This window comes from Theropithecus gelada, chromosome 2 (genome assembly GCF_003255815.1).
Source record: "Theropithecus gelada isolate Dixy chromosome 2, Tgel_1.0, whole genome shotgun sequence".
Classification (NCBI taxonomy): domain Eukaryota; kingdom Metazoa; phylum Chordata; class Mammalia; order Primates; family Cercopithecidae; genus Theropithecus; species Theropithecus gelada.
In genome coordinates, this window is record NC_037669.1 from 75,928,372 (window position 1) to 75,955,172 (window position 26,801).

At 40.9% G+C, this 26,801-nt stretch overlaps 1 protein-coding gene across 1 annotated transcript in view; it reads left to right on the top strand.

Annotated features, from left to right (window-relative positions):
- Positions 1-26,801, top strand: part of PRICKLE2 (prickle planar cell polarity protein 2) — a 132,202-nt gene that overhangs the window by 15,224 nt on the left and 90,177 nt on the right. The window contains exon 2 of the mRNA XM_025377059.1: positions 11,942-12,125. Within this exon, the coding sequence (XP_025232844.1) occupies positions 11,982-12,125 (144 nt within the window). The 5' untranslated portion in view covers positions 11,942-11,981. The remainder of the gene's footprint in view (positions 1-11,941; positions 12,126-26,801) is intronic.

The window sequence follows — 26,801 nt, forward strand, 5'->3', positions numbered from 1 at the left end:
GGCTAGGGGGAGGGAGTTAAGGAGCCAGTAAGGCTGCAAATAACAGGATATGCTGACGTCTGGGTATCAAGGCAGAGGGATATAGAAATTCCAAGGAGAAACGGGTTAGGGAGGATGGGAGAACTTTCCTACACCCACTAAAATGGCACCGTCCCCTGAATTTCACATCTGTGCTTGGGCTTTGGGACAGGCAGTTGCCCAGCCAGTTTGGTCACTGTCATTAATCCAGACAGTGGTGGGGGAAGAGGGAGGCCACAATATCACCTTCCGAGAATGACTCACGCAGTGCTCTTCCCCACCTCAGGACCTGTGTGCTCACTTCTCTGCCTGGAAAACTCGTACTCTGATTTTTCTCATATCTGCCTCATAGTCAGTCTTCTCATCACAACTCAAATGTCACTTCAGTGGGAGGTCTGTCCTCACCCATCCTTAGTTCCTCTCTTTCTGATTTCCCTATTTCTGTCATAACACTTATCACAATCTGTAAATGGCAGGTTTATCTGTTTGTTTACTTAACTGTTGACTGTCTTTTTCATTTGGTTCAAAGCTCCACGCAGGCAGGCATGTTATCTGTCTTAATGACTGTTATGTGCCCAGCATCTTAGTGCAGTGCCTAACACACAGTAGCTGCTCAGTCAATTTTGGTGGGCGGGTGAGTGCCTAACACACAGTAGCTGCTCAGTCAATTTTGGAAGGCTGAGGCAGGAGGGTTGCTTGAGCCCAGGAGTTCGAGACCAGCCTGGGTAACATGGTGAAATCTTGTAGGTGGGCAGTTGGTTGGTTGGTAGGTTGCTTGGCTGGATGGATAGATATGGATGGATGGATGGATATGAATGGATGGATAGATGGGTGGATGGATGGATAGATGTGGATGTATTTATAGATATGAATGGATGGCTAGATGGATGGATAGATATAGATGTATGTATGGATATGAATGGATGGATACATGGGTAGATGGATGGATGGGTAGATATGGATGTATGTATGGATATGAATGGATGGATAGATGGGTGGATGGATGAATACATATGAATGTATTTACAGATATGAATGGATGGATAGATGGGTAGATGGATAGATATGGATGTATTTATGGATATGAATGAGTGGATAGATGGGTGGATGGATAGATATGGATGTATGTATGGGTATAAATGAATGGATAGATGGGTAGATGGATGGATAGATATAGATGTATTTATGGGAAGTATGTATGGATATGAATGCATGGATAGATGGGTAGATATGTGGATAGATATGTATGGATGGATGGATATGAATGAATAGATAGATGGGTGGATGGATGGATAGATACAGATGTATTTATGGATATTAATGAATGGATAGATGGGTGGATGGATAGATAGATATGGATGTATGAATGGATATGAATGGATGGATAGATATGTATGTATTTATGGATATGAATGAATGGATAGATGGGTGGATGGGTGGATAGATATGGATGTATATTACAGATATGAATGGAAGGATAGATGGGTGGATGGATGGACAGGTAGATGGATGGATATGGGTGGAATAAAAGAAGGAATATTTTGACATTGTACCTAAAACAAGGTAGGAGAAAACACTGGTTTCAGATGATATAGTTCCTTAACTTCAGTCAAGTTACTTGTGAGTTTATCACCTAAATTTTTGTATCTGTGAAATGGATAAAAATGCCAACTTTATAGGACTGCTGAGAGAGAGATGAGATAAATTAAGTGAAAATTATTGAATATTATAAACCTTCATAAGTCTGAGCAATTATGTTAACAGTAGAACATAGCTGCTGTGTTCACCCCTCACCTGCCATCCTCAGTCAAAGCACAGGTTGGGCTAGAGCAACAGGAGTCAGGGCCTGTAGGTCACACCTGCCATCTGGAGCCCTGGATCTTTTGGAGCAGATTTTTACCTCTTGGAATATTCCCATTTGATTTCAGGCCAGCCTCTACAAATATATTTTCTTCCTTCCTTCATTTCTGGCATTCTGACTCTCCACTTACCCCTTTTGCAAGGGATGTATAAGTAGGAGCTGAAGCCCTGTGTGGGGGTCACATGATCCATACAGTTTTTGAGGAGGGTCGCCTTTTTCTTTGTGATAGCTCGGTTTTAACAACTCTGACCTGTTCAAGGCAGGATTATCTCAGCAATGTCTTAGGGCAGGCACACCTTGCTTCCAGTTCTTACAGACTCAGGGAAACACTACAGGGGAATGCCTTTCTTGCTGACAACAGCCACTGTCCTTTCATTTGCTTACCTTTTCTAGGCAGCCTGCAGTCTAGAAAAAACTCTTTACCCAAACACCTAATTGCCTCCTACAACCTGAGGGAGGTGATACTAAAGGGCAGTGCACTTGAAAAGAATGTTTGGTTCATTTTAGGCTGGTGTCATACATGCATGTGAAGAGTTGATGCTTTCGTTGGGAACTCAGGGAAAATGGGCTACAGAGCAGATGGAGTAAGTCGGGCCACTGCCCAGCTTCTCCTGCGTCAGCATTTCCCAGAGATCTATTATATGGTTTGAAGTGATGTATGTTATCACAGCATTGGAGGTTATATGACTAGTGTACAAAGATACAATTCAAAGCAAGTCTTAGTGGTTTTAAATTATCCATGCCCCATCTTTCTCTACTTGCACAGAAAATTGCAAGTTGATAGCTAGTGAAATCTGGTTGTCAGATTTTTTTTTTTTTTTTAATCGAAGGGACCTAACTTTTAGCTCTGTGATACCCATAAGTATATGTTATATGTAATTCCCACGTTGGAGGTATCTTTTACATTACATAAGTGGATTCTTGATCCTGCTACAGGGCACCAGTTCAGAACAGACCCACTTATCTGGATTGAATAATGCACATCTATTTGCTGAGAGTGTTATGTGTGCATGTGTGGGTGGCTCTGGCTCATGTCTTGTCATAACCGGCCAGTCTTATCCCCTGGCTCTGGCTGATGGGGAACACATAGAATGAAGTCTGGTCTCCAGTTTCTTAGCACTAAGGGAAAAGAGGACCAGCAGCTGTTTCTGTTTAATGGCGATTATCTTTGGGATTGTGAGTGTTTTGAAAATTTTTTACTCTTACTGCTTATCTGTAGTTTCTAATTTTTTTCTACATTAGTTGTATATTGCTTTTTAAGGATAAGGAAGTAATAACTTTATAATAAGTATAATAAGGAGGAAAATGCTTTTCTCTTTTTTTTTCTTATTAAGAATAAAAAGAGAGCTGGGCACAGTGACTCATGCCTGTAATCCCAGCACTTTGGAAGGCTGAGGCAGGGGGATTGCTTGAGTCCAGGAGTTTGAGACCAGCCTGGGTAACATAGTGAAACCTCGTATCTACAACAAATACAAAAATTAGCTGGGCATTGTGGCATGTGCCTTTAGCTTCTCAGGAGGCTGAGATGAGAGGACTGCTTGAGCCCAGGAGGTCGAGGCTGCAGTGAGCCATAATCGCACCACTGCACTCTAGCCTGGGTGACAGAGAGAGACCTTGTCTCAAAAAAAAAAAAATTGTTCTTTTGCCTTTAGTGAGCCAAAGGCATGGAAGAATTTAAATACCTAGGATACATCTGTTATTTAGCAAAAAGCAATGGAGAGCTTTGGGTTATTTTAGCCCTTTTCTTTGTTTTTGTTTTTGTTTGTTTTTATTTTCAAAGTGAAAGCAAGTTTATTTAGAAAGTAAAGGAATAAAAGAATGGCTGCTCCATAGACAGAACAGCCTAGCCCTTTGTTTTTAACAAAAGTGTGTTTTCCTACCTCTGGCCTTGCCTGCCTTGGGCAAAGCCATGTTGAATCCCATGTTGTTTATTCCTTGTCAGTCACTTGGTTTGTACGGGGACTGAACCACTCTTTAAGCTGTCTGCCCCTTGTCCCTGTGCATGAAAGTGGCCTGAGCCTGATCTAGCCATGGACTTGGGACAGAGGAGTCCACACCACGAGGGAGGTGGAAGTCAAGACAGATGGCAGGGCTGGCAACAAGAGACACTATTCTCATGTCTGATGTAGTCTTGCCTTTCACCAGTGCCTTTCACACCCTACTGGGTACCCAGCTGAGTGGCAGGAGGGCCTAGTGATGCAAGAGGTTAAGACATGGTAGCAAGGAAGGGCTGGCATAGATTCTTTGGGACCGTTTGAAAATGTACATTGCCCAGAGTTTCTGAGACCATCGAGTATATTGGTAAAACCCACACCTGTTTTTAAACCATGCCCTGAGGCGCTCCTTTCTAACTAGGAGGCTACTACAGAAGAGTGGCCTTGAGCTGTGCTTGGAGGACCAGCTGCATCACATTCACCAGGCACACCAGTGAAAATGCACATTCCTGAGCCTGCCTCAGACCTATCCAATTAGAGTCACTGGGACATCCTACTATTCCCCATGCATCTCCCTGTAATGTCTTGGCAACCAGATATACAGTTTCTCACGACTAGAATTATTATTTATATAAGAGTTTCATGATTAGGAATTTTTTATTTCTTAAAAGCCATTAACAGCCTCTATATTTTTTCTTCTTTCCATCTAGCAAATTATCAAGCACCTACTTCATATTTTGGTACATGCTAGAAATGACTTCATGGAGTCTAGGAACTTTGGTGGTGTTTAGCCTTGTGGCTTTGGAACCTTGAGGACTTCAAGGCCATGAATGTGCCTGGAGTTTGGGGAGGAGGTTGAGCTTTGGAGAAGTTGGGCTCATAGTCGTCTTCTCCACATCAACTTGGGCAGCCCCATTTTCTATTTTGAGTTGCCACATATGAGTTCTTTTACAAAATATATTTTCCTCTCATTAAAAAAGGTGGGGGGGCACTGGGCACAGTGGCTCATGCCTGTAATCCCAGCACTTTGGGAGGCTGAGACGGGCGGATCACGAGGTCAGGAGATTGAGACCATCCTGGCTAACACGGTGAAACCCTGTCTCTACTAAAAATACAAAAAATTAGCCGGGTGTGGTGGTGGGCACCTGTAGTCCCAGCTACTCGGGAGGCTGAGGCAGGAGAATGGCGTGAACCTGGGAGGCGGAGCTTGCAGTGAGCCAAAATGGCATCACTGCACTCCAGCCTGGGGGACACAGCGAGACTCCGTCTCAAAAAAAAAAAAAAAGAAAAAAAAAAAAGGGCGGGGAAGGGGGAGTAAAAGAGACAGGGAAGGAAAGTAAAAAACAGGCTTAATGATGTTGGCAATCCCATTAGAATCTCAATTTCTACAATTTGCTACTTGAAGTTGTCAAAAATCATGTTCTAAAGGAAAATCCCTTTTTTGCCTTCATCCTATCACTTCTCACATAAAACAAGACCTTGTGGTTCAGGGTTCGTTGTTGTAAATAACCTGTCAAAATCTCAAGGATAAGTATTCCCCCTACAAACCCTGCCCCCAATCTACTCATGATGAATCCTTTCATGTAATGGCAGGCAAGTTAATTGGTATAGATTGTTAGTCATTTTCCAAATGATAATGGTCACTGGTGCAGATAACCAAGCTACTTGGAGATAGTTAAAGAGAGGTCCTCCACCTGGCAATACTATGTATGCCTTCGAAGAGCCGATTATGGTTTCTGAGATATGGAAGCCATGATTTAATGCTGCAACTTGGAGGTGGAGGATTTGCAGAGGTTGTTTTGGGGTAGAGGAGAATGCAGAATCTCCCCTCTCTGAATCATGGCTTATTCCTTGGAAACCTGTCATTCACAAACCCAATTATGTGCAGATAGAATGTCAACTCTGACAGAATGAAACCAATGCACCCTTTGTATGTGTGTGTGTGTGTGTGTGTGTGTATGTGTGTGTGTGTGTGTTTTTAATGAAATCCTGCTTTACTAGCAGGTTCTATTTTCATAAATGTCTATTTTAAAAAAAGCCAAATCATATATTTCCCCACACACTTCTGAATATGTTTCATTCAGGTGAGAAGCCTTAATCAGTGTGTTGAAAGAGAGCTGTTGGGTGTTGCTGTGTGCATTTTGCCGAAGTGGGAGAGATGCAGGAATGAAGAGAAATCCTCTTAGCATTACCTCTGACCCTCTGCCCGCTTCTGAGAGTCTGGGCCTTGGGTTCCCAGTTTATAGATGGAGGTTATTAAATTAGCCATTATCAAAGGCTGTCATGGAATCACTCAAAGGTTGAAAATTCTTTACAAAGAAAAATGTCATGCCACGGGAGTGCCAGTTAATTATAAATGAGAAGTGGAAGGCAGGCAGCTAGCATGGAAAACAGATAAGGTCCTTGTGGCTTTGAGTTACTATTTAGGGTTTTGGGTTTTTTTTCCTTTTCTTCCCCTCTCCTTGGTTTTGCTTTTGTGTGGGTGTGAGGTTTTGTTGTTGTTGTTGTTCAGAAGTAAAAGGGTATTCTGTGGTTGGAATCAGATTTTCTGTAAGTAACTTTTTGGTTCAGTGGTCAGAGAGAGCCTACTTTGAGTCCCTGTTCTGCTCACTATTTAGGGTTGATTAACTGCTCTGAATAGTTCAGTTGCTTAACTGCTTACAAGCCACTTAACTACTCTGGGCCTTTGTTTTCTTCTGTGGGAAGTGGAGATAACATTTCCTTTCCTGGAGGACTGATGGAGATAATATTTCCTTTCTTGGAGGACTGATGGAAGAATCTGGGGTCATGTATATAAGGTATAAAGCAACTCAAATGCTGGGCATACAGCTCGGTATGTGCCTCCTCCCCATCCTGACCACCTGTATCCTGCTTCTTTCTGGTTTTCAGTAGCACTTGCTGCCTTTAATATACTTTGTGATTGAATGACTTGTTATGTGTATGGTATGTTTCTCCCCTCTGAGAACGCAGGCCAAGAGGTCAGGGATCTTTGTCTTGGTTAGGTATCCAAGTACCTAGAGCAGGCCTTGGTACATGGTAAGTGCTTGTTAGTTATTTGGGGCTTGTTGTTGTTGTCGTTGTTTTGTTTTTGTTTTGGGGTGCGTGTGTGTGTGTGTGTGTGTGTGTATGTGTGTGTTGAGACAGCTTCTCACTCTGTCACCCAGGCTGGAGTGCAGTGGTGTGATCTGGGCTCACTGCAACCTTCACCTCCTGGGTTCAAGTGATTCTTGTGCCTCCACCTCCCGAGTAGCTGGGACTATGGGTGCCCGCCACCATGCCCAGCTGATTTTTTTTTTTTTTTTTTTTTTTTTGTATTTTTAGTGGAGACATGGTTTCACCATTTGGCCAGGCTGGTCTCGAACTTCTAGCCTCAAGTTATCCATCCACCTCGAGTTATTTGTTGAATGACCACATAGGGCCTCAGCCCTCCCCATCTTCTCTTTTCTGTTTATCCTTCTACTTGTTGATGCTTATTCTGGATCTGATTCTGCACTCCTCGTCTGTTTTCTTCTTGTCTTTATTCCTTCTCCTGGAGCCTCAGTTCGTTAAATCATGTCCATCCGGCATTAGTGTGCTCTTCCCTGCATAATCAGTACCTGAATAAATGAATTTCATTGGTGGATATTTTGGGACTGAATTTGGTAAAAGTTTTCTACATTTCAGTGTTCAAGTATGACTTTCTAGTAAAAAGCATTAGTCACCAAACAGCTTACTCAGTTTACTTAAACACACTGAAACTTGTTTTTCCTTAAGTCATAAACTGGAAAAAAAATCATTGGAGAAATAAACTGACTGCTTCCCAACAGACCTGACCATTGTGCAGTAGCTGATTAATTAAAGAGTTACTGTTCAAATGAGCTCTATTTTTAAAAGCAACAACCAGGGTTTGGATGGAACTTCTTTGAGTTTGGAGATGCAAACCAGATCCAAGGTGTGCATTCTGTCTGTGTATCTTTCTGATCCGATGAAAGTGGGAAATGGGGGAATCTGACAAGCCAAAATCAGTTTGGTTAGACTAAACTGATTTTGTTTCTTCGAGTGCATTTTTATGTCGAAATTCGGGTACAACACATCAATAGAATAAAGATATAAAACAACTAATCATCTTGATAAATACAGAAAATGCGTTTGACAAACTCCAACACCCTTTTGTGGTAAAAACAACAAACTAGCATAGAAGAGAACTTCCTCTACCTGATGAAGAGCATCTACAGATAACTCATGGCTAACATGATACTTAATGCTGAAAGACTGGTGCTTTCCCTTAAGATCAAGAACACAACAAAGATGTCCACTCTTGCTACTTCTGTTGAACATTGTACTGGAGGTTCTAATCAGGGCAATAAGACATGATAAAGAAATAAAAGACATGGGATTGAAAAGGAAAAAGTAAAACTCTCTATTTGCACGTGATATAGTCTTATATAGAGAAAATTCTAAAGAACACACACACACACACACACACACACACACACACAGAGGCACACAAGTACCTAAACTAATATAACTAATAAATGATTTTAGCAAGATTGTATGATTTAACATCAGTATAAAAATCATTTATGTTTCTATACAATAACAATCTGAAAATGAAATTGGGAACAATTCTAATTACAATAGCATCAAAAAGAATAAAATACTTAAGAATAAACTTAGAAGAAGTACAAGCCTGTGCCTAAAAACCACAAAATATCATTGAAAGAAATTAGATTGAATTAAATGGAAAAGTAGCCAGTGTTCAACTCTTCAAATTGATAAATTGATCTACAAAGTCAGTGTATGTCTATCAAAACTGTAGCTGGCTTTTTTTCTTTTTGCACAAATTGACAAACTAATCCTAAAATTCATATTTTCTGAATGCAAATGCAAGGAACGAAGAAGAGCCAAAACAGTTTTTTAAGAGAAGAACAAAACTGCATGACTCATATATACTTCATGATTTTAAAACTTACTGCAGAACTGCAGTCATCAAGACAGTGTTGTACTGGCACAAAGATGGACATACAGACCACTGGAATAGAGCTGAGCATCCAGAATAAACTCTTAACAGCTATGGTCAGTTGATTTTTTGACAATGGTACCAAGGCAATTCAATGGGGAAAGATTATTCTTTTCAATAAATGGTGCTGAAAGAACTGGATAGCCACATGAGAATGAAGGTGGTCTCCTACTTAGTGCCATATACAAAAATTAACTCAAAATGGATCATAGACGTAAATGTAAGAGCCAAAACTGTACATCTCTTAAATTAAAATGTAAGAATACATCTTTATGACCATGAGTTATGCAATGGCTTCTTAGAAATGATTAAAAACAACAACAAATTAGACTTCATCAAAATTAAAAACTGTTGTGCTCAACAGATGTCATCAAGAAGGTGAAAAGACAGCCCACAAAATGGAAGAAAAAATGTTCCTATCATATATCTGATAAAGGACTTGTATCCAGAAAGTATGTGAAGAACACTTATAACTCAACAATTAGAACACAACCCAATGAAAAAAGATGGACTAAGGATTGGTATAGACATTTCTCTATTCTAAGAAGATATATAATAAGCACATAAAAAGATATTCAACATCATTAGCCATTAGGGAAATGCAAATCAAAACCACAATTAAATACTGCTTTATACCCACTCTAGTAGCTACGATAAAAGACAGACAGTAACAAATGTGACAAGAATGTGGAGAAAATGGAACACTCATTCATCAATGGTGGGAATGTACAAAGGTGCAGATATTTTGGAAAACAATTTGGGAGTTCCTCAAAAGTTTAAATCTAAAGTTGCCACATGACCTAGCAATTTCATTTCTAGAGATATATCCAAAAGAATTAAAAACATTGGCCGGGCATGGTGGCTCACACCTGCAATCCCAGCACTTTGGGAGGCCAAGGCAGGCGGATGACGAGGTCAGGAGATTGAGACCATCCTGGCTAACATGGTGAAACCCCGTCTCTACTAAAAATACAAAAAAATTAGCCAAGTGTGGTGGCGGGCGCCTGTAGTCCCAGCTGCTTGGGAGGCTGAGGCATGAGAATGGCATGAACCTGGGAGGCGGAGCTTGCAGTGAGCCGAGATCACGCCACTGCACTCCAGTCTGGGCGACAGAGTGAGACTCCGTCTCAAAAAAAAAAAAAAGAAAGAAAAATTAAAAACATACATCCAACTGAGAGCAGTGGCTCATGCCTGTAATCCCAGCACTTTGGGAGGCCGAGGCAGGTGAATCACAAGGTCAGGAGTTCAAGACCAGCCTGGCCAACATGGTGAAACTCCGTCTCTACTAGAAATACAAAAATTAGCCAGGTGTGGTGGCGCATGTCTGTAATCCCAGCTACTCAGGAGGCTGAGGCAGGAGAATTGTTTGAACCTGGGGGGCCAGAGGTTGCAGTGAGCCAAGAGGGCACCACTGCGCTCCAGCCTGGGAGACAGAGCGATATTCTGTCTCAAAAAAAAAGAAAAAAAAAAAATTAGCCAGGCATGGTGGCATGCACCTGTGTGGTCCCAGCTGCTTGGGAGGCTAAGACAGGAGGATCACTTGAGCCCAGGAGGTCAAGGCTGCAGTGAGCCATGATTGCATCACTGCACTCCATCCTGGGAAACAATGAGAACCTGTCTCAAAAAACAAAACAAAACAAATATCCACACAAAAAATTGTACATAAGTAATCAGAGCATCATTATTCATAAAAGCCGTAGGTGAAAATAGTCCAAATGTCCACAACTGATCAGTGAAAATGTGGTATGTATATACAATGGCATATTATTCAGCAATATAAGGGAATGAAGGATTGATACATGCTATAACTTGGATTAACCTTGAAAAATCATTCTGTATGAAAGAAGCCAACTTCAGAAGACCACGTATTGTATGATTGCATTTATATGAAATGTCCAAAATAGGCAAAACCATAGAGACAGAAAATAGATTAGTGGTTGTCAGAGCCTAGGGGGCAGGGGGATATGGGAAGTAACTGCCAGTGCTCCTGGGGTTTCTTTTTGGGGGGGATGAAAATGCTATAAAATTAGATAGTGATGACTCACAATTCTGAATGTATTAAGAGTCCATGAATTGTACACTTTGAAATGGCAAGTTTTATCTTATGTACATTGTATCTTCACAAAGCTGTTATCAAAACATCAGGCACATCTGGGGATTAAAATTCTGGGCTCTTTTATCACCTTTATAAGGTGCTACTGAAACTAATAATTTTAAAAAGAGTGAACATGAAATAACTTATTTCCTTAAAATTTTCCTCCTCTATTTTTTTTTTCTCTTTTTATTTTATTGGTGGAAGCTAGAAATGCTTTTGTGTTGCTGACATCAACATATTTATTGCTTCATCATTTCTGTAGCTGTGGATAAGAGAACAGATGGTAACCTTAAAAGAGAAATGTTCAGTTTGGGAGATTTTTATCTTAGGCTGCTACCTTTTGAAATAATTCACATGCATGATCTTCTTGTATATAAAAAAACCCACCAACATAGGGAAAATTTGGGTTTCTAATTAGAATTCCAAAGCTACAGTGATCTTTAATGGAGGTGAAATTGTCTTTCCTGTGAGATCTTAGGGCCAGACATGTTTCGTGAGAAAGAAATATGTATGTTTGCTCTTCTTCTTAAAGAAAATTTTACCTGCATTTTTTAAACCATTTTCTCCATTTTCCAGGGCTTAGGAATCTTTCATAAAAGCAGTATGTTGTCAGTATTTGTTATCTACAAGTAACATTTCTGATCAGCATATGTATTATGTATATGTAATTGCTATTACAGTTAAGGAAATTGTGGTCATGGGCCATATCCAGTGGTCTACTTAGTAAAATAAAAACTACATTACCATTCCTCTTGGGGTATTGATTTAGAAGAGAAGGCTGGGGTCCACATGTAAAGACCCTTAGCATACTTACTTCGTGGCCTCTGACCTTTCACGCTGTTTTCACATGTGTGTACCACGCCTTCTGCAAAGACAGGCATGTTCTGGAACACTGCTCGTGATGCCTTTGCCTGATGCCCATTGCCAAAGAATGTGTTTATGGTTTGGGATCCAAGGGCTGGTGACTGGCAGGCTCTTGGAAAAAAAAAAATGTTTTTTTCTTCTTTCTCACCTGCTCCCTTTACTGCCTGCAGGAAGATCTGCCTGCACTGCAAGTGTCCCCAAGAGGAGCACATGGTGACAGTGATGCCGCTGGAGATGGAGAAGACCATCAGCAAACTCATGTTTGACTTTCAGAGGAACTCGACCTCAGATGATGACTCAGGCTGTGCCTTGGAAGAGTATGCCTGGGTCCCACCGGGTCTGAAGCCTGAACAGGTACCATTCTGGGTGGGAGCATGCTGGTTTGGGTGTTTCACTTTGTCTTACTGGTACTTTCTCATTCCAGTTCTGTAGGAAAAGTAGACTTTGCTGATTCAGAGAAGCGGTAGGGCTAAATAGGTTGAAGATGCCAGGGGCCCCAGTGGAAAATGAGGAAAGGAAATGAAATTGAGCCAGGAGTGATCCATTGCTAATTCATTCCGTATTATCATTATTAACCATTACCAGGACTGTCTAGAAATGTCTCAGAAACATTGGTTTTAAAACATTAAGAGAGTGAAACTTGGTTTTGGGGATGGAGAAGAAGAGTTCTACATTGGCTCTGAGTCTTTACAGTAAGACTCTTCAGATAAAAGAGTGAGGAAGTGTGAATTTTCCTTACTCTTCCCAGTGATTATGCTGTGTTCAGACATTAAGTTTGTAGTGTTACTTTACAAAGAAAGACACTGGCATTTCCTGAAATGTCTTGGCACCACCCAAAGGCTGTAAACATCATTGGCTTGATGAAAAGGTCTTCGTGGCAAATGAAATTAGGCACACAGGTAGCTTTTGTTTAACCAGCAAGGTATTATTTAAAAATTTAATTAGCTGCTAATACTTTTAAATTAGGGATTTTTCATGTAAAGGTGTACCACATTTTTCTCAGTGACATACAGCCTCTTGTATTTCTTGGTACTTAAAATTTTCTCCTCCACCAGCCCCATGTTGTTTAAGAAGCTCTTTTATAAGCTGGGTATTTTCATGATGTTTCCTGTGAAAATCTGAAGTCCCAGAATCTGAAGTGTTTGACCACTGTTGACTTCCTCTGACACGTAAAATTTCTTTCTCAGGACATCTCTATGTCCGACAAAAACATTTTAAAGTTTAAACAGCCGTTGAAATTTTAACTCGGGAACTTTAGGTGTGATAATGCTTTTAGGGAAAATTCTTTTTAAGTTTTTTTTTTTTAACTTTATTTTCAGTTCATGGGTACATGTGCAAGTTTGTCACACTGGTGTCATGGGAGTTTGTTGTACAGATCATTTCATCACCCAGATATTAAGCCTATTACCCATTAGTTATTTTTCCTGACTCTCTCCCTCCTCCCAGCCTTCACTCTCTGATAGGGCCCAGTGTGTGTTGTTCCCCACTATGTGTCCATGTGTTCTCATCATTTAGCTCCCACTACATGAGACATGCAGTATTTGGTTTTGTGTCACCGTTAGTTTGCTAAGCGTAATGGCCTCCAACTCTATGCATGTTCCTCCGAAGGACATGATCTTGTACTTTTTATGGCTGCACAGTATTCCATTGTGTATATGAGTCTAATATCTAGACTCTATAAGGAACTTAAACAAATTTACAAGAAAAACCAAACAACCCCATTAAAAAGTGGGCAAAGGACATGAACAGACAATTTTCAAAAGAAGACATGCATGAGGCCAACAAGCGTATGAAAAACAGCTCAACATCACTGATCATAAGAGAAATGCAAATCAAAACCACAATGAGATACCATCCCACACCCATCAGAATGGCTATTATTAAAAAGTCAAAAAAAAACAAAAAACAAAAACATATGCTGGCGAGGTTGTGGAGACAAAGGAATGTTTATACATTGTTGGTGGGAGCATAAATGAGTTCAGCCATTGTGGAAGACAGTGTGACAATTCCTCAAAGACCTAAAAACATTAATACCATTTGCCCCAGCAATCCCACTGCTGGTTATATACCCAAAGGAATATAAATCTTTCTATTATAGAGACACATGCACACATATGTTCATTGTGGCACTCTTCATAATAGTAAAGACATGGCATGAACCTAAATGCCCATCGATGACAGACTGAGATAGAGAAAATTCTTTATAATAAAGGAGAACCCAAGAATTCACCCATAACTTAATAGTAGTGATACTAATATAATCTCATAGATTAGCCATTGCTCATTTTCTTCTAATTTTGAAGTTGCAAATTGACAGATGAAATCAGGGAGACAGGTAGGATTTGTTTAGCCAGCAAGGTATTGTTTTAAAATTTAATTAGCTACTAATACCTCAAAATTAGAGATTTGCTTCATGTAAAAGTTTATATTTATGTCTTGAAAATTTGAAGATCTGGTATCTCATCCCTGTAAGGATATAATTGTCTGGATTTGAGTGATGGCCATTCCTTTTAGACAAAGCTTGATTATACCAAATCATCCCAGTGTCTACAAAGTCCATTTTATTCTTTCATGTTACCTTCCAGAACCCTACAGGCACTTTCGTTTTGTGATCTCTGTTCTAATTCCCAGTGCAGGGGAGAAAATGTCTTAGAATAGAAACACTCCCAGAAAATAATCTCCATGAGAATTGAAGGTAATTCTCTGTTGGGTTATTAACAGGAAGAAATGAGTGCTTTCTCCCAGTTTGTGAGTGGAGGTTATATCTTCTGTTTTAGTAAAGATTTTATTATTAAATAATTAGTTTAAGAAGAATGAGAGTGTTTGATTGAGTTTGTTTAGACACTCAGAGAGGTAGTGGCTGACTGCATAACTTTGTTTGACATTGCCATTCTACCACCAGTACTTGAACAGTGCGTTTTCATACCTAGATACACCTGTGAGCTTGTTTCATTTTCTTGCTAACCTCATCTCCAACAGCTTCGAAGCAGCCCATCTTTCTTTTGTTCACCTGAAGGACATTGCTTCTTGCTAAATTGGACTCTGAATTTTCCAAAGTCAAGCTTTTGTCAGTTTCCTGCTTAAAATGAGTTTTCTCTAAAACCATTAAACATCATTCTATGAAATGCAGATTCAGAGAAAACTTTCTACTCATATTGACCCAAGCAAACAGACAATTTCAGAAGCTAGGGTTTTGATTAAATTTATGATTTCAAAAGTGAGTACTAATGGTATTTTTGGAGGTCCCTTGACTCATCCAAAATGAATGTCTTTGGGAAGCATAAATCTGAAATTTCTTTGATTTGTTTTGAAAGAAAATGATTAGTGCCATTAAACAAGTGGTTTGAATTATGTCAAATGAAAGGATAGTCGCATCTCTAATAATTCTGTTGTTCTTTGGATGGTTTTCCCTATTTCCTACACTTACTCAAATCTTTTTGACACAGATGATTAGAAAAGGAAATAGCTCTGCAGAGAGAGAAAACCTTCTCAAGTTATTTTAAGAATTCTATAGCACCTAATAAAATATGCATCTATATTAATGGTGTTTGAAGGGGTCATATTGCATGTAAGAAATGAGCTTCAAATTTTTAAATTAGAAGATCTTATAAAGTCTATTACATACAGCGCTGTTTATGAATTTAAAGGGTTTTTTTTAGAAAGCTGTATAGTATGCTGTAAGAAAAAATTGAGTTCCTAAATGCCCTTCACTAATAAAAATTCTGATGTTTAATATATTAACTGTCTGAGAAAGTCTATTTTTCTATCAAGAGAAATTACAGGGAATGTAAAAATGCTTTGTCCTGGAGGCAAAATATTAAAGACTAGTTAGGGTTGAGAGTAATGTACTTTCATTTTTGTTAGAAACCTTTCATTTCACTCCCAGGTCGTAGGTTGGTAATACACCTTCAGGTGATACTCTTTATTATTTTCTTTCTCCTGAGAAATGCCTTCAATTGAATATAATGCAAACAAAAGCCCCCTCCCTTTTAGGGAAGTGTTCTTGAATATAGGCATTTAATTTCATAAAAATTCACTAGCTGTAAAACTCAACCTTTTAAAAATAGTGGGGAAGTAATAAATATAACAAATGATGCCAGAAAGGAAAGGCATTTATCTCATGATCTCTAATGACTGAGCTGAAAACTAATCAGAGAAGTTGTTCAGATCCTTTGCCTCTGCTCACTCCAAATAAGGTGTTTAATGGTAACAGAACAGAGGGCTGGAATCTGCCCCTAGTTGACCATCTGAGGTCTTTTTTTATTTTTTTTATTTTTATTTTTTTAAGAGACAGAGTTTTGCTGCCACACAGGCTGGAGTGCAGTGGTATGATCATAGCTCACTGCAACCTTGAACTCCTGGGCTCAAGGGAATCCTCTTGCCTCAGTCCTAAGTAGCTGGGACTGCAGGCACATGCCGCCACACCCAGCTAATTTTTGTATTTTTTGTACAGAAGGGGGGGGGTCTCACTTGTTGCCCAGGATGGTCTTGAACTCGTGACCTCAAGCAGTTCTTCCAAAGTACTGAGATTACAGGCATGGGCCACCATACCTGGTCTGAAGACATTCTTAAGGCATCAATTTCATTTCAAACTCAAACAGTGAATAGTGTATACCCTATCCCTTTCAGGTGCTATGATGATACATTTACAGTACATAATATTAAAATAAGAACTTAGAAAATAATTAACAAGCTCTAAGAAGGGCAAATAGTGAAGAGGATTTCTCAGCCTCAGCACTATTGACACTTCGGACAGATAATTCTTTTCTGTGGTGACTGTCCTCTGCATTGTGTAGGATGCTTAGCAGCATCCCTGGCCTCTACCCACTAGATACCAAAAGCACTTCCCATTTGAGGTAACCAAACATGTCTCCAGACATTACCCAATGCTCCTGGGGAATAGGAAAACCACTGGGTAAAAGTGATGTTAAAAACTGGAGGATATCTCAGCAGAATTCTGGCCCAATCAAAACAAAAAAGGATGACTCAATTTAGCAAGTATTTATTGAGCACCTACCATGCTCTAGTTCCAGCTTAGAACAGTTGCTGCCTTGTACCATGGGTATTCAGCAGAATGAAAAAGTGGGGATCCCACACTGCTTGAGCAGAGGCTGGTGCTCCCTGAGGCAGATCCTGCCATCTTTGCTAAATCAAAATGAGAATTGGAGCTGCATGACCAGTTGGCCGTGGAGAGTCACGTTTTTGTTCTTCAAACCAAAAATAACTTTTTCCTCTTTTATAAAAAGAAGACTTGTTCATTAAAAAAGAAAAGAAAAATGTGAGACATCCAGGAAAGCAACTAAAACTCACTCATAATTCCACCAACCAAGGAAAATTGTGTTTCAACCTTTTTGCCTGTGTTTTAGTCTGTTTTCACACTGCTGATAAAGACATACCCAAGACTGGGCAATTTACAAAAAAAAGAGGTTTAACTGAACTTGCAGTTCCACATGGCTGGGGAAGCCTCACAATGATGGCAGAAAGCAAGGAGGAGCAAGTCATGTCTTACATGGATGGCAGCACGCAAAGAGAGCTAGTGCGGGAAAACTCCCCCTTATAATAACCATCAGATTTCATGAGACTTACTATCACGAGGCCATCATGGGAAAGACCTGCCCCAATGATTCAATTACCTCCCACTGGGTACCTCTCACAACACATGGTAATTCAAGGTGAGATTTGGGTGGGGACACAGTCAAACCATATCAGCCTGTATATTCAGGTTTCTATGTGTGTAGGAGTACATTTCTGCTTTGATTTGGACAAAAATGTGATGATGCTCTCCACTTATCCTGAGCTGTCTTTTCTAGGCCATATATTGTGAATATTTTTCTGCATCAGTATATTTCAATCTGGATTATCCTTTGTAATGGTTCGATAGTTTTGTGTTGGTAGGTTCTAACCTGGAGCGGTACCACTACCTCTAGAGGGCATTTGGAAATGTATGTTTGGGAGAGGGCAATTACTATCTAAATGACTGGGGGACTCCACTAGCCTATGGATGGTGCCTTGAGATGCTAAGCATCCCAAAAAGTACTAGATGATCCTGCGCAAAGGAGAATGGACCCATCCCAAATGCCAAGAGTACCATCATTGAGCACCATGGAGCTGAGGGTTTAGTTTTGACCACTTGCATTGATTGGCGACTTTCCTCTATATTACAAGACAGCAGCAACTAACCTTATGCATTTTATACATGTGCCTGCTCCTCTCCATAAGCATAATTTCTGGAGGTGTAGTGGTCATGTATAAGCTTCTCTGAGGTTTTAGATTCATGATGCTACACCACCCTCCAGGAAGGTCGTAACTGGTATGTCTTGTGGGTGGATAGCTTTCACTGGGTGCATGTGGGTTTTCTATTAGTTCTCCTCCTTGCTCCTCCTTGAAATTCTGAAGAGGCCATCAGATTGCTTCTTCTGAGTGGATGTCTTTTTCATTGATGTTTTGGATACTCCCAAGTATTCATGGAGGGTTCTCAAATATGAATATCTCCAAAGGTTAGTAATTTGACCTTGACCGTAACTGTGTTTTAGCACAGAATAAGTTGCAATTAGATTCATCATCCAGAACACTCAACTTTCACTTCAAACTGTCACAGGAAGGATGAAGAATAGATACCAAGTGTGATTGCCTAGTTTTTGGCTTTCCGAACCTTTTTATTATAAGTAGTAAAATAGGACAGCCAGTACTACCCAGAGACAGGGGTGAATTAGTTGGATTTGAGCCCTGTGAAGCTCTAAAATATCTCTTTTGGGAGTGTATAAAATTATTTATTTGGCTTTTATTTTAGTGACTATTACTCATCCATCAGGTGTCAGATTAAATGTATCTCCTCAAATAACTACTTTGGCTAGCCCCAATACAAGATTAGGTCCTCAGTTACATGCTTTGTAGCAAACCCTGCAATTTTTGTTATTAACACTTATAAAACTTATAATTAGATACTTATTGGTATAAGTATTTGTTTAATGTTTGGCTTCCCTGCTTTCCTTTAAGGTCCAGGAGGGCAGGAACGTTGCATACTTTGTTGTTTAGGAATCCTCCCAGCACCTAGCACAGTGTCTGACACATGTCCAGCACCCAGCAAACATTTGTTAAGAGATAGACCGACGACAGGGGTCCTCTGCAGAACCAGAAATGTTCAGGTCGCATCACACTGAAGAGATAATAGCCTGTGGCATTATTTTCTACATAAAGAATTATTCCATATCAATTATTTCTGTTCCCTCGGCTGCTCCTAAAGATTTGTATTCTAAGCAGATTCCCCTAGCCATCCCAACTGCTTCAGAGTTTTCTTAGGTTGCAAAAAGGTCAGAGAGGGTGACATCTTGCCAAGGGCTGCACTAAGCAAACCTGAGGCAGCTCCACCAGCTCCAAGTCCCTGGGTGTGGAGCAGGGTTGGAGGAGCAGTGGGTCTGGCAGAAGCCCACTGTGTATTCAAACTTAGACACCATTTATGTCCCAATCTGAATCTGGGGAGCCCAGTGAGAGCCATGGCATGAGGAGAAAACAGCATGGCCCAGTGGGAAGAGCCTTGCTTCTGGTATCAGGCAAATCTCTCTGCTACTCCATCACTTTCTGACCACAGTAAAGTTGTTCAGTCTCTGAGACCCTCAGTTTCCTCTTGATGAAGATGACAATGATGATGGAAAAATTACTAAACTTTCATTGAACCCTTGCTATGGGCCCACCATCCTTTTTAACACTTTGCATGCATTATCCCATTTAATTCTCAACCTACTTTATTTGGTAATTACTCTTCCTGTCTCCACTGTAGGGTGAGTAAAGCAAGGCTCAGAGAAGTTAAATAACTTGCCCAAGATCACACAGCTAATGAATAGCAGAGACAGATATAATCTCAGACAACCTAACTTTGGGGCCAGTACTACTAGACCTGGAGATCACAGCGCTGATCTGGCCATGGATGAGAGAGTGCTTATAATGCTCCTGGCCCTCTGTCTGCACATAGAAGTTGCTCAATGAGTCAGTTGTTTCCTTCCCACCTTTCTTGTGAAATAGTAGTATGTGACTAACTAATTACTATTGCCCTGAGCCAACACAAAGAAGAACAGAAGGAACATTTGGCTTCCGGGAAAGAGGGAGGTTAGGTGGAGATGGAGAAGGCAGGTTAAGCATAGGGTTTATAGGAATCCTAGAGTCCTTCTCGGCCTTCTCAAAAGGTTTTCATAAAGTAATTTTGAATTCTGCCAGTATGGAAAGCTTTCTGTTTCCCAGGCCTTCTGCTGCGGGATTGTTACAAAGATACAAATTTGTCCCAGTGAAGTTCTCTGGCTCTATGGAGCCTGAGGAAGTTATTCAGGGCCCCAGATGCAGCCTCTTGATTCTGAATTCTCTAATGCCCCAAACAGGCTTTGGGGCTATCTGCTGAAGTACTGAGCTCTGCCACCCACCTTCCTTGGTGCCTGAGATCTCCTGAAACATCACAGTCCTCAGACCTGCGAGGAATGAGTCCTTGGGGAGTTTTCTATAGGCTTCTCAGAGTGCAAAGGGAGTCTTCCCACAAAGAAGAATATTCTATGCATCTCCCTTGGGGGATCAACAGGTCAGCAGAGGCTCCTTGATTTGGCCTCTGTGCCAGTTGGAACCTTGTTAGTACCTGTCTCCAATGCTCGGCTATGGGCTTCTTGGCAGCATTCCACTTGATTTTCCCCATGAGAGTCCAAGGAATGAATCAGAGAGCATGCTAGAAAATTGGGTGAAAAGGAAATGGCCGTTGGGCTTTTCTTGTTTCCTCATTCACCTGTTTAAGGATGTTTATTTTATACCTGCTATGTGTCAGGCAGTGTTCTGGGCACTGGGGACAAAACAATAAACAAGAGACTTAAGGTTTCTGCTGCACTATAGTTATGTGAAGAGTAAAGACAATTAGAAAACAAATAATTTCAGGTTGTGATTTTTTAAAAAAAAACCTAGTGATAAAAAAAACCCTTAAGAATAGAGATGTAAATATTTAGAAAACTCTTACGTGTGTCAGACATTTTCCTGGGTGCTTTAGAAGTTGCTTCTCACTTAATCTATCTTATATATATTTAAAAAAAGAAAAAAAAAAACAGCTTCTGAGATCATGGATGTGACGGGGATGCTGGGGGGATTGGCTAATTTAGCCTGATGGGTCAGATCCAGCATCTCTGGCGAGGCAGTATTTGAGCTGCTACTAAAGATGCCTGCTATGCAGAGATTTCATTTGTTACAGAAGGTAATGTATTCATTTGAGTGAAACTCAGAAGTGAAATGAAATCAGTACCAACTTTGTGCACAAAGAATTTGGGGAGAGTATTGGAAAACTGTTTGGAGGGGAATGAATGGAGGCCATGCAGTGCTCACTGCTTGCTAAGGCATCCCTGGACATGAAGGTGGGCCAGTCCCACTACTTTGCTTGCCCCTGGGAAATTGGAGGCGCCTGATCATCCATCCCCTTGATGTTTCTGCCCCAAGTGCAGATAGGGCAACAGAGAGCCCCCATTTGACTACAGAGGTAACATCTTCCATATGTTAAATTCATAGCAAGTACTCTACTTACATTTATTTATGTCCATACTACCTTCCAAAATGTGAGTCTGTTAGAGACGGACATTGTCTTATTCACCACTCTATGCTCAGTACCAAAAATAATGCTGGCACATACTAGCCATTTAATAAACAGGGTTTGCGTGAATAAACAATCTCATTTAATCCGTGGTACAAAATCCTCTATTTTTCCATTGAAATCATCGAGGCTCACAGGATCAGAAACTTGACTAAGATGCCACAGTCAGCGAGGGACAGAGACAGGACTTACACCGGCCATCTGTCTGACTCCAGTGCCCGTGTGGGCTCTTCCTCCTCCACCCCTTCCTCATGCACAGTGAAGAGCATGCACATTGCTCCACTCAGGGAATCAGATCCAAGAAAGCAGACGTGGTGTCAGTTGGAGGAGGGGAGCAGCATGAGTCACACAGGCTCTTTCATTCTTAGGGATGGGAAATTTCTCCTAATCTGAAGTTGACCTTGGTGACTAAGGAATTCATCTTTTCCCCACCTCCAGTTTCCCCACCACTGCAGGAAGCAGCATGGCCCTGCTTCAAAGATTTATTGCCCTATCGACAATCTCTGTTTATCCTTATCTCTTCTCACTCTCTTACCCTGGCTTTACTGTACTTCCTCCAGGGGCTCTCATGTTCCTGGTACAGATAGCATCACGTACCTGGGCACTCAATAGTGACATTCATTCAGCAAATATTTATTGAGTGCCAGCTATATGCCAAGCACTTTCCTAGGCACTAGGGTACAGCGGTGAAAGGCAAACAGGTACCCCTGCCCTTGTGGAGCTGACAGTTTAGTGAAGGATGCAGGACAGCTTAACAGCTGAATAACAAGACACATTCAGAGACCGATGTCAATTAGCAAAGCAATAAAAAAGGGTGATGCAATCTAGAGGAAGGAGTTGACAGGCTTTGTCTGTAAAGATCTAGCTAGTAAATATAGGCTTCATGGATTATGCAGTCTCAGTGGCAAATCCCCAACTCTGATGTTGTAATGCGAAAGCAGTCATGGACAAGAGGTGAACAAATGGGCATGGCCATGTGACAATAAAACTTTACTTACAAAAACAGGAAGGGGGCCTGATTTGAAACACAGACCCCTGATTTAGAGAATCTATCTACTTTAGATTGGATGGCTAAGAAAAGCCTCTCTGCAGGAGTGACATTTGAGCTGAGTCGTTACATGGAATGATGGCTTGATTACCCAGATTTGGTCTGTCTCTTCCGGTGGGTTTCAAAATGAGGCTCCCATACCAGTAGTACTAGTATCACCTGGGAACATGTTAAATGTAGACTCTTAGGACTTGCCCCAGACCTAATAAACCAGAACTCTGAAGATGGAGCCCAGGAATCTGCTTCAACAAAGCTTTTAGGTGTTTCTTATGCATGACAAAGTTTGAGAGCCATTACTCTTGGCTAATGGAAGAGCCACGTTGCTAGGAACAGATGAGGCCACATCTTGACTCTGTCACTTATTAACTCTGTAACCTTGGGCATCTCAAGCATCAGTTTTCTCAGCTGTAACACGGAGATGCTTCTGCCCAGTCTAAAGTAGCTAACAGAGAAGAAGTGAATTCATCTCTGTAAGGATCCTAGGAGAAGGCAGACACAAAATAGGTCCTCAGCAAATGGTAGCTGCTGAACTCATCAGAATCATTATTTGAATCTCCAAGATGCTGAAGCAGATTTGCGTGCAGATACTAATGAATGGTGTGCCCCAGAAGCTACCCCATCCCATTCCTGGCTTTTTGCCTTTGACTGGCATGCCCTGGATATCACCCAAATACAAGGCTGATTGTTAAAGGAAACTCAGGATGCTTTTAAAAGTCTTTCACTGGCCCTGTTTCTTCAGCTCCCTTTCTGGCCTGTTAACCTAGAGCATGCGCTGATCCCTTTTACTGCAGGACCATGAATTATACAGCTGTGACTCACCACCATCCGGCTGGGGCCACAGTGCCAGGCATCCAGCTTTACCGTTAGCTTTCAGGCTACTGACAGTTTGCTCTTTTATATGAGAAGCTATTTATACCAGGAGGGACAAAGGCTGGCAGATGCTGGGGGAAGGGAGAGAAGAATGACAAAATGGTTCATCTCTCAAGGTCTGCTGGGTGGTTTTGGCTTATAGGAAAGGAATGCACAATCTAATAGCCCTTCTAAAACTCCCATAAAAACCATCATTAGACTCACCAGCCATTTGCAGAGTGTTGTCTTTATTTCATTACTCCATCAGCACATGCTGAGATCAAAATGGAATTTCATGGTGCAGGGAGATGCATGTCTCTCCAACTGAATTGGATTAAATTCCCCCTAAGCTGCATCTCCTAGTTAGCCTTCACTGTCACTCACCTCAGTATTTTCAATGCAGTTCCAGAGATGAGTTGGAAAGGGAGGGAAGAAGGGGGCAGAAGGAAGCTTCAAAGCAGTCCACCTCACTCTTCTCGGGAAGCCAGTCACATGAACAATGCTGTGTTTATCTTGGCTTCAGAAATACACTGATGTCATTGGATGGCAATGGGAAATATGCCTGTGTGTGCAACTTTCAATAAAACTGCCTGTTAATAAACTTGTTTTCAATGGAGCTGTCAGAGTTGGGACTAGAACCTGGGTTCCCAGGCTTTAGGGCCTCTGCCAGTTGAAGTCAGCAGCAACGTGACCAGATTCCACCAGCAGGGACTTGTCAACGCTTGCATGCAGATTATAAGGCCTGGAGAGGCCAAGGCTCATTTGCAAATGCAGGAAGAGAGACCTACAATAGGAGTTCTAGCTTTCAAGACAGATGTCTCCAACCTTTACAGTAAATTCACTCTAGGGTCCTAAAGATTGGGACTTGGCCTCTGACTTAGACTTCCTGCATAAGTTCACAGCTGCACACCCTTTCTTGTGACTGGGCAGTCTACACTGTAGCCTGGTGTGAGAATTGATGTAGTATCAAGATGATCTCCTCTGCCTTATGATGCAGGAGATATTTTGAGTAATTTCATGGGATGATTGGATTAATCCACCACCAAATCAACAAGTAACTAACTTCCTTCCTCAATCTATTTACCTGCCTGTGCATTCATTTATTCATTCATTTGTACATTCAGCCATTTATTCATTCAACAGTTGTTTATTAAGTACCCATATGTGCAAGCTGTTAGTATATGTGTGATTTCAGTATGGCAGTTTTCCAAATCCAATCAAAACCTGGAGCTTTCCACCACCAGTCTTTATATGTTGCTTTAGGTGGCCTGGAGCCATACACAGGTAGATGCAGAAAGTGTCTCATGGAAGACCCATGCAGACATCAGGCTTTGTGCTGGCCTCCGATGACTTCTGTGTTTTGAGTACCTATCTTTATGGGTTCATAAGTGTTTGAGAGTCTGTGCTGCTTTCCAACATTGGCCAAGTTAATTCACCTTCCCAAGCTTTCATCTCATCTTCTGAAAATTAAGAATGTCAATACTTAACTACAGCATAGTTGTGAGAATTAAATGAAACAATGCTTTAAGCATTTGGGGTTTTAAAAGTGGCTACTTTTAGTTTTCTTTTCCATAGTTAAAAATTGGAAATAACTCAAAAGTCTGTCAACAGGTAGATGGATAAACATATTGTATTGTATCCATGTAGTATACTACTACTTTACAATAAAAGTGAATGAACTGTTAGTCTATGCAACATGAATCAGAATCTCAGAACCATTATTCCAAATGAAAGAAGCCAGGCAAAAGAGTACCCACTATGTGATCTCATTTATATAAAACTCTAGAAAATGCAAACTAATCTATAGTGACAGAAAGCAACCAGTAGTTACTTGGGGATGGGGAAATGAGAGGGAGAAACGACAAAAGGATCGAGGAGAGTTCTGGGGGTGATAGGTACATTTGCTATCTTGTTTATGTTGATGCTTTCATGGGTATATGCATATGTTGAAACGTACCAAATTGTATGCTTTACATGTGATTTATTATATGTGGATACCTCGATAAAGTGGTGGAATAAATGAATGAATGAAGTTGTTCTTTAGCAAACAGGAAGGCAAGCTTCCTCCCATGCCAATGGTGGAGGCTTCCTATGGTTTCATCAGTTGCCTCAGGGAGTAGCTAAGTCTTTTGCCAAGCCTTTTGCCAGAAAGAACTGCTCAGTATTAATCATGCACAATGAAAGGGAGATTTGGGGTAGAAATTCATCAACATCCAGATGGATGGCACAAGAAAATGAGTTCCACAGACTGGCTCATTTCACAATCTCTAAGCTCCCAAGGACAGTGCCTAACACGTAGTTGGCACTCAGTAAATAGTGGTGGTAGTTGTTATTGCTATGGCAATTTTTAGTGGTACAAAAGTAATTGCTGTTTTTTCCATTACTTTTATCAGATAATCTAGCTTGGGGACTGACTTTTTCTAATTCTTAGTTTGGAGGCTGTCTTTTCCTAACTTACCAAAAGATACCAAAAATTCTAGCAGCAACCTAAGGGGTTCTGTAAACATTAACTTCCCTACAATCCTGGGGTCCTGAGAAACCTTTCTGACTCTTGCCAAAGGGCGTTAGGAAAAAAGAGGTGGTGTCTCCATCCTCAGTGGATCTGGTGTTTGGTGAGAGGGTAATTATTTCCTCAGGGTGGATAATCAAAATTGTGAACACTTAATCTCTGTAAGTTCCCAAGGACAATACCTAATATGTAGGCCCTAACATTTGGGCCTTTTTTATAGTCTCCTTTCTCTTCCATCATTCTGTAAATTATTGCAAGAATCATAGCTTTAGAGAGTCAACCAGGGAAAAAAGCTACAGTGCCAACCAACTAAGTTTGCCAACCACTTGGCAACTCTATGCGTGTTGAGAGAGAAGGTCAAATGACGTGGATAAATTTGAGGTTGGGCTTGAACATAGTTTTGAAACATCCATCTTCTTTTGTGCCCCATTGCTGTGTGGATAGTCAAGAATTCATCTAGATGGTGAATATGCCATTAGAAACAGCTCTTCTGGACTGGAACAGTGGTTCATACCCATAATCCAAGCTACTTGGAGCCTGAGACAGGAGGATAGCTTGAGTGATCGCTTGAGTCTAGGAGTTTGAAACCAGCCTGGGCAGCATAGCAAGGTTCCATCTCAATTTTTTTTTTTTAAATCAGTCAGTCAGTGATGTGGGCCTGTAGCCCCAGCCATTCAGGAGGCTGAAGCATGCACATTGCTCAGGAGTTCAAGGTTGCAGTGAGCTGTAATAGCACCATTGCATTCCAGCTGGATGACAGAGCGAGGCCCCGTGTCTTAAAAAAATAAAATTAAAATAACTAAACATAAGTAAAAGACAAAGTTCTGCTGAAATATGGTCAGTGGGACCATTTACTGTGGTCTTTCTTAAGCACAGTAATTAAGAGCCATGGCTGTGATATCAGACGCAGCTGGGACCTGATCCAGCTCTGCCACTGTCCAGATATATTTATGATGGGAGCAAGTTGTTTTACCTTGTTGAGGTCATTCTTTCTCATCTATAAAATGAAGACAGTAA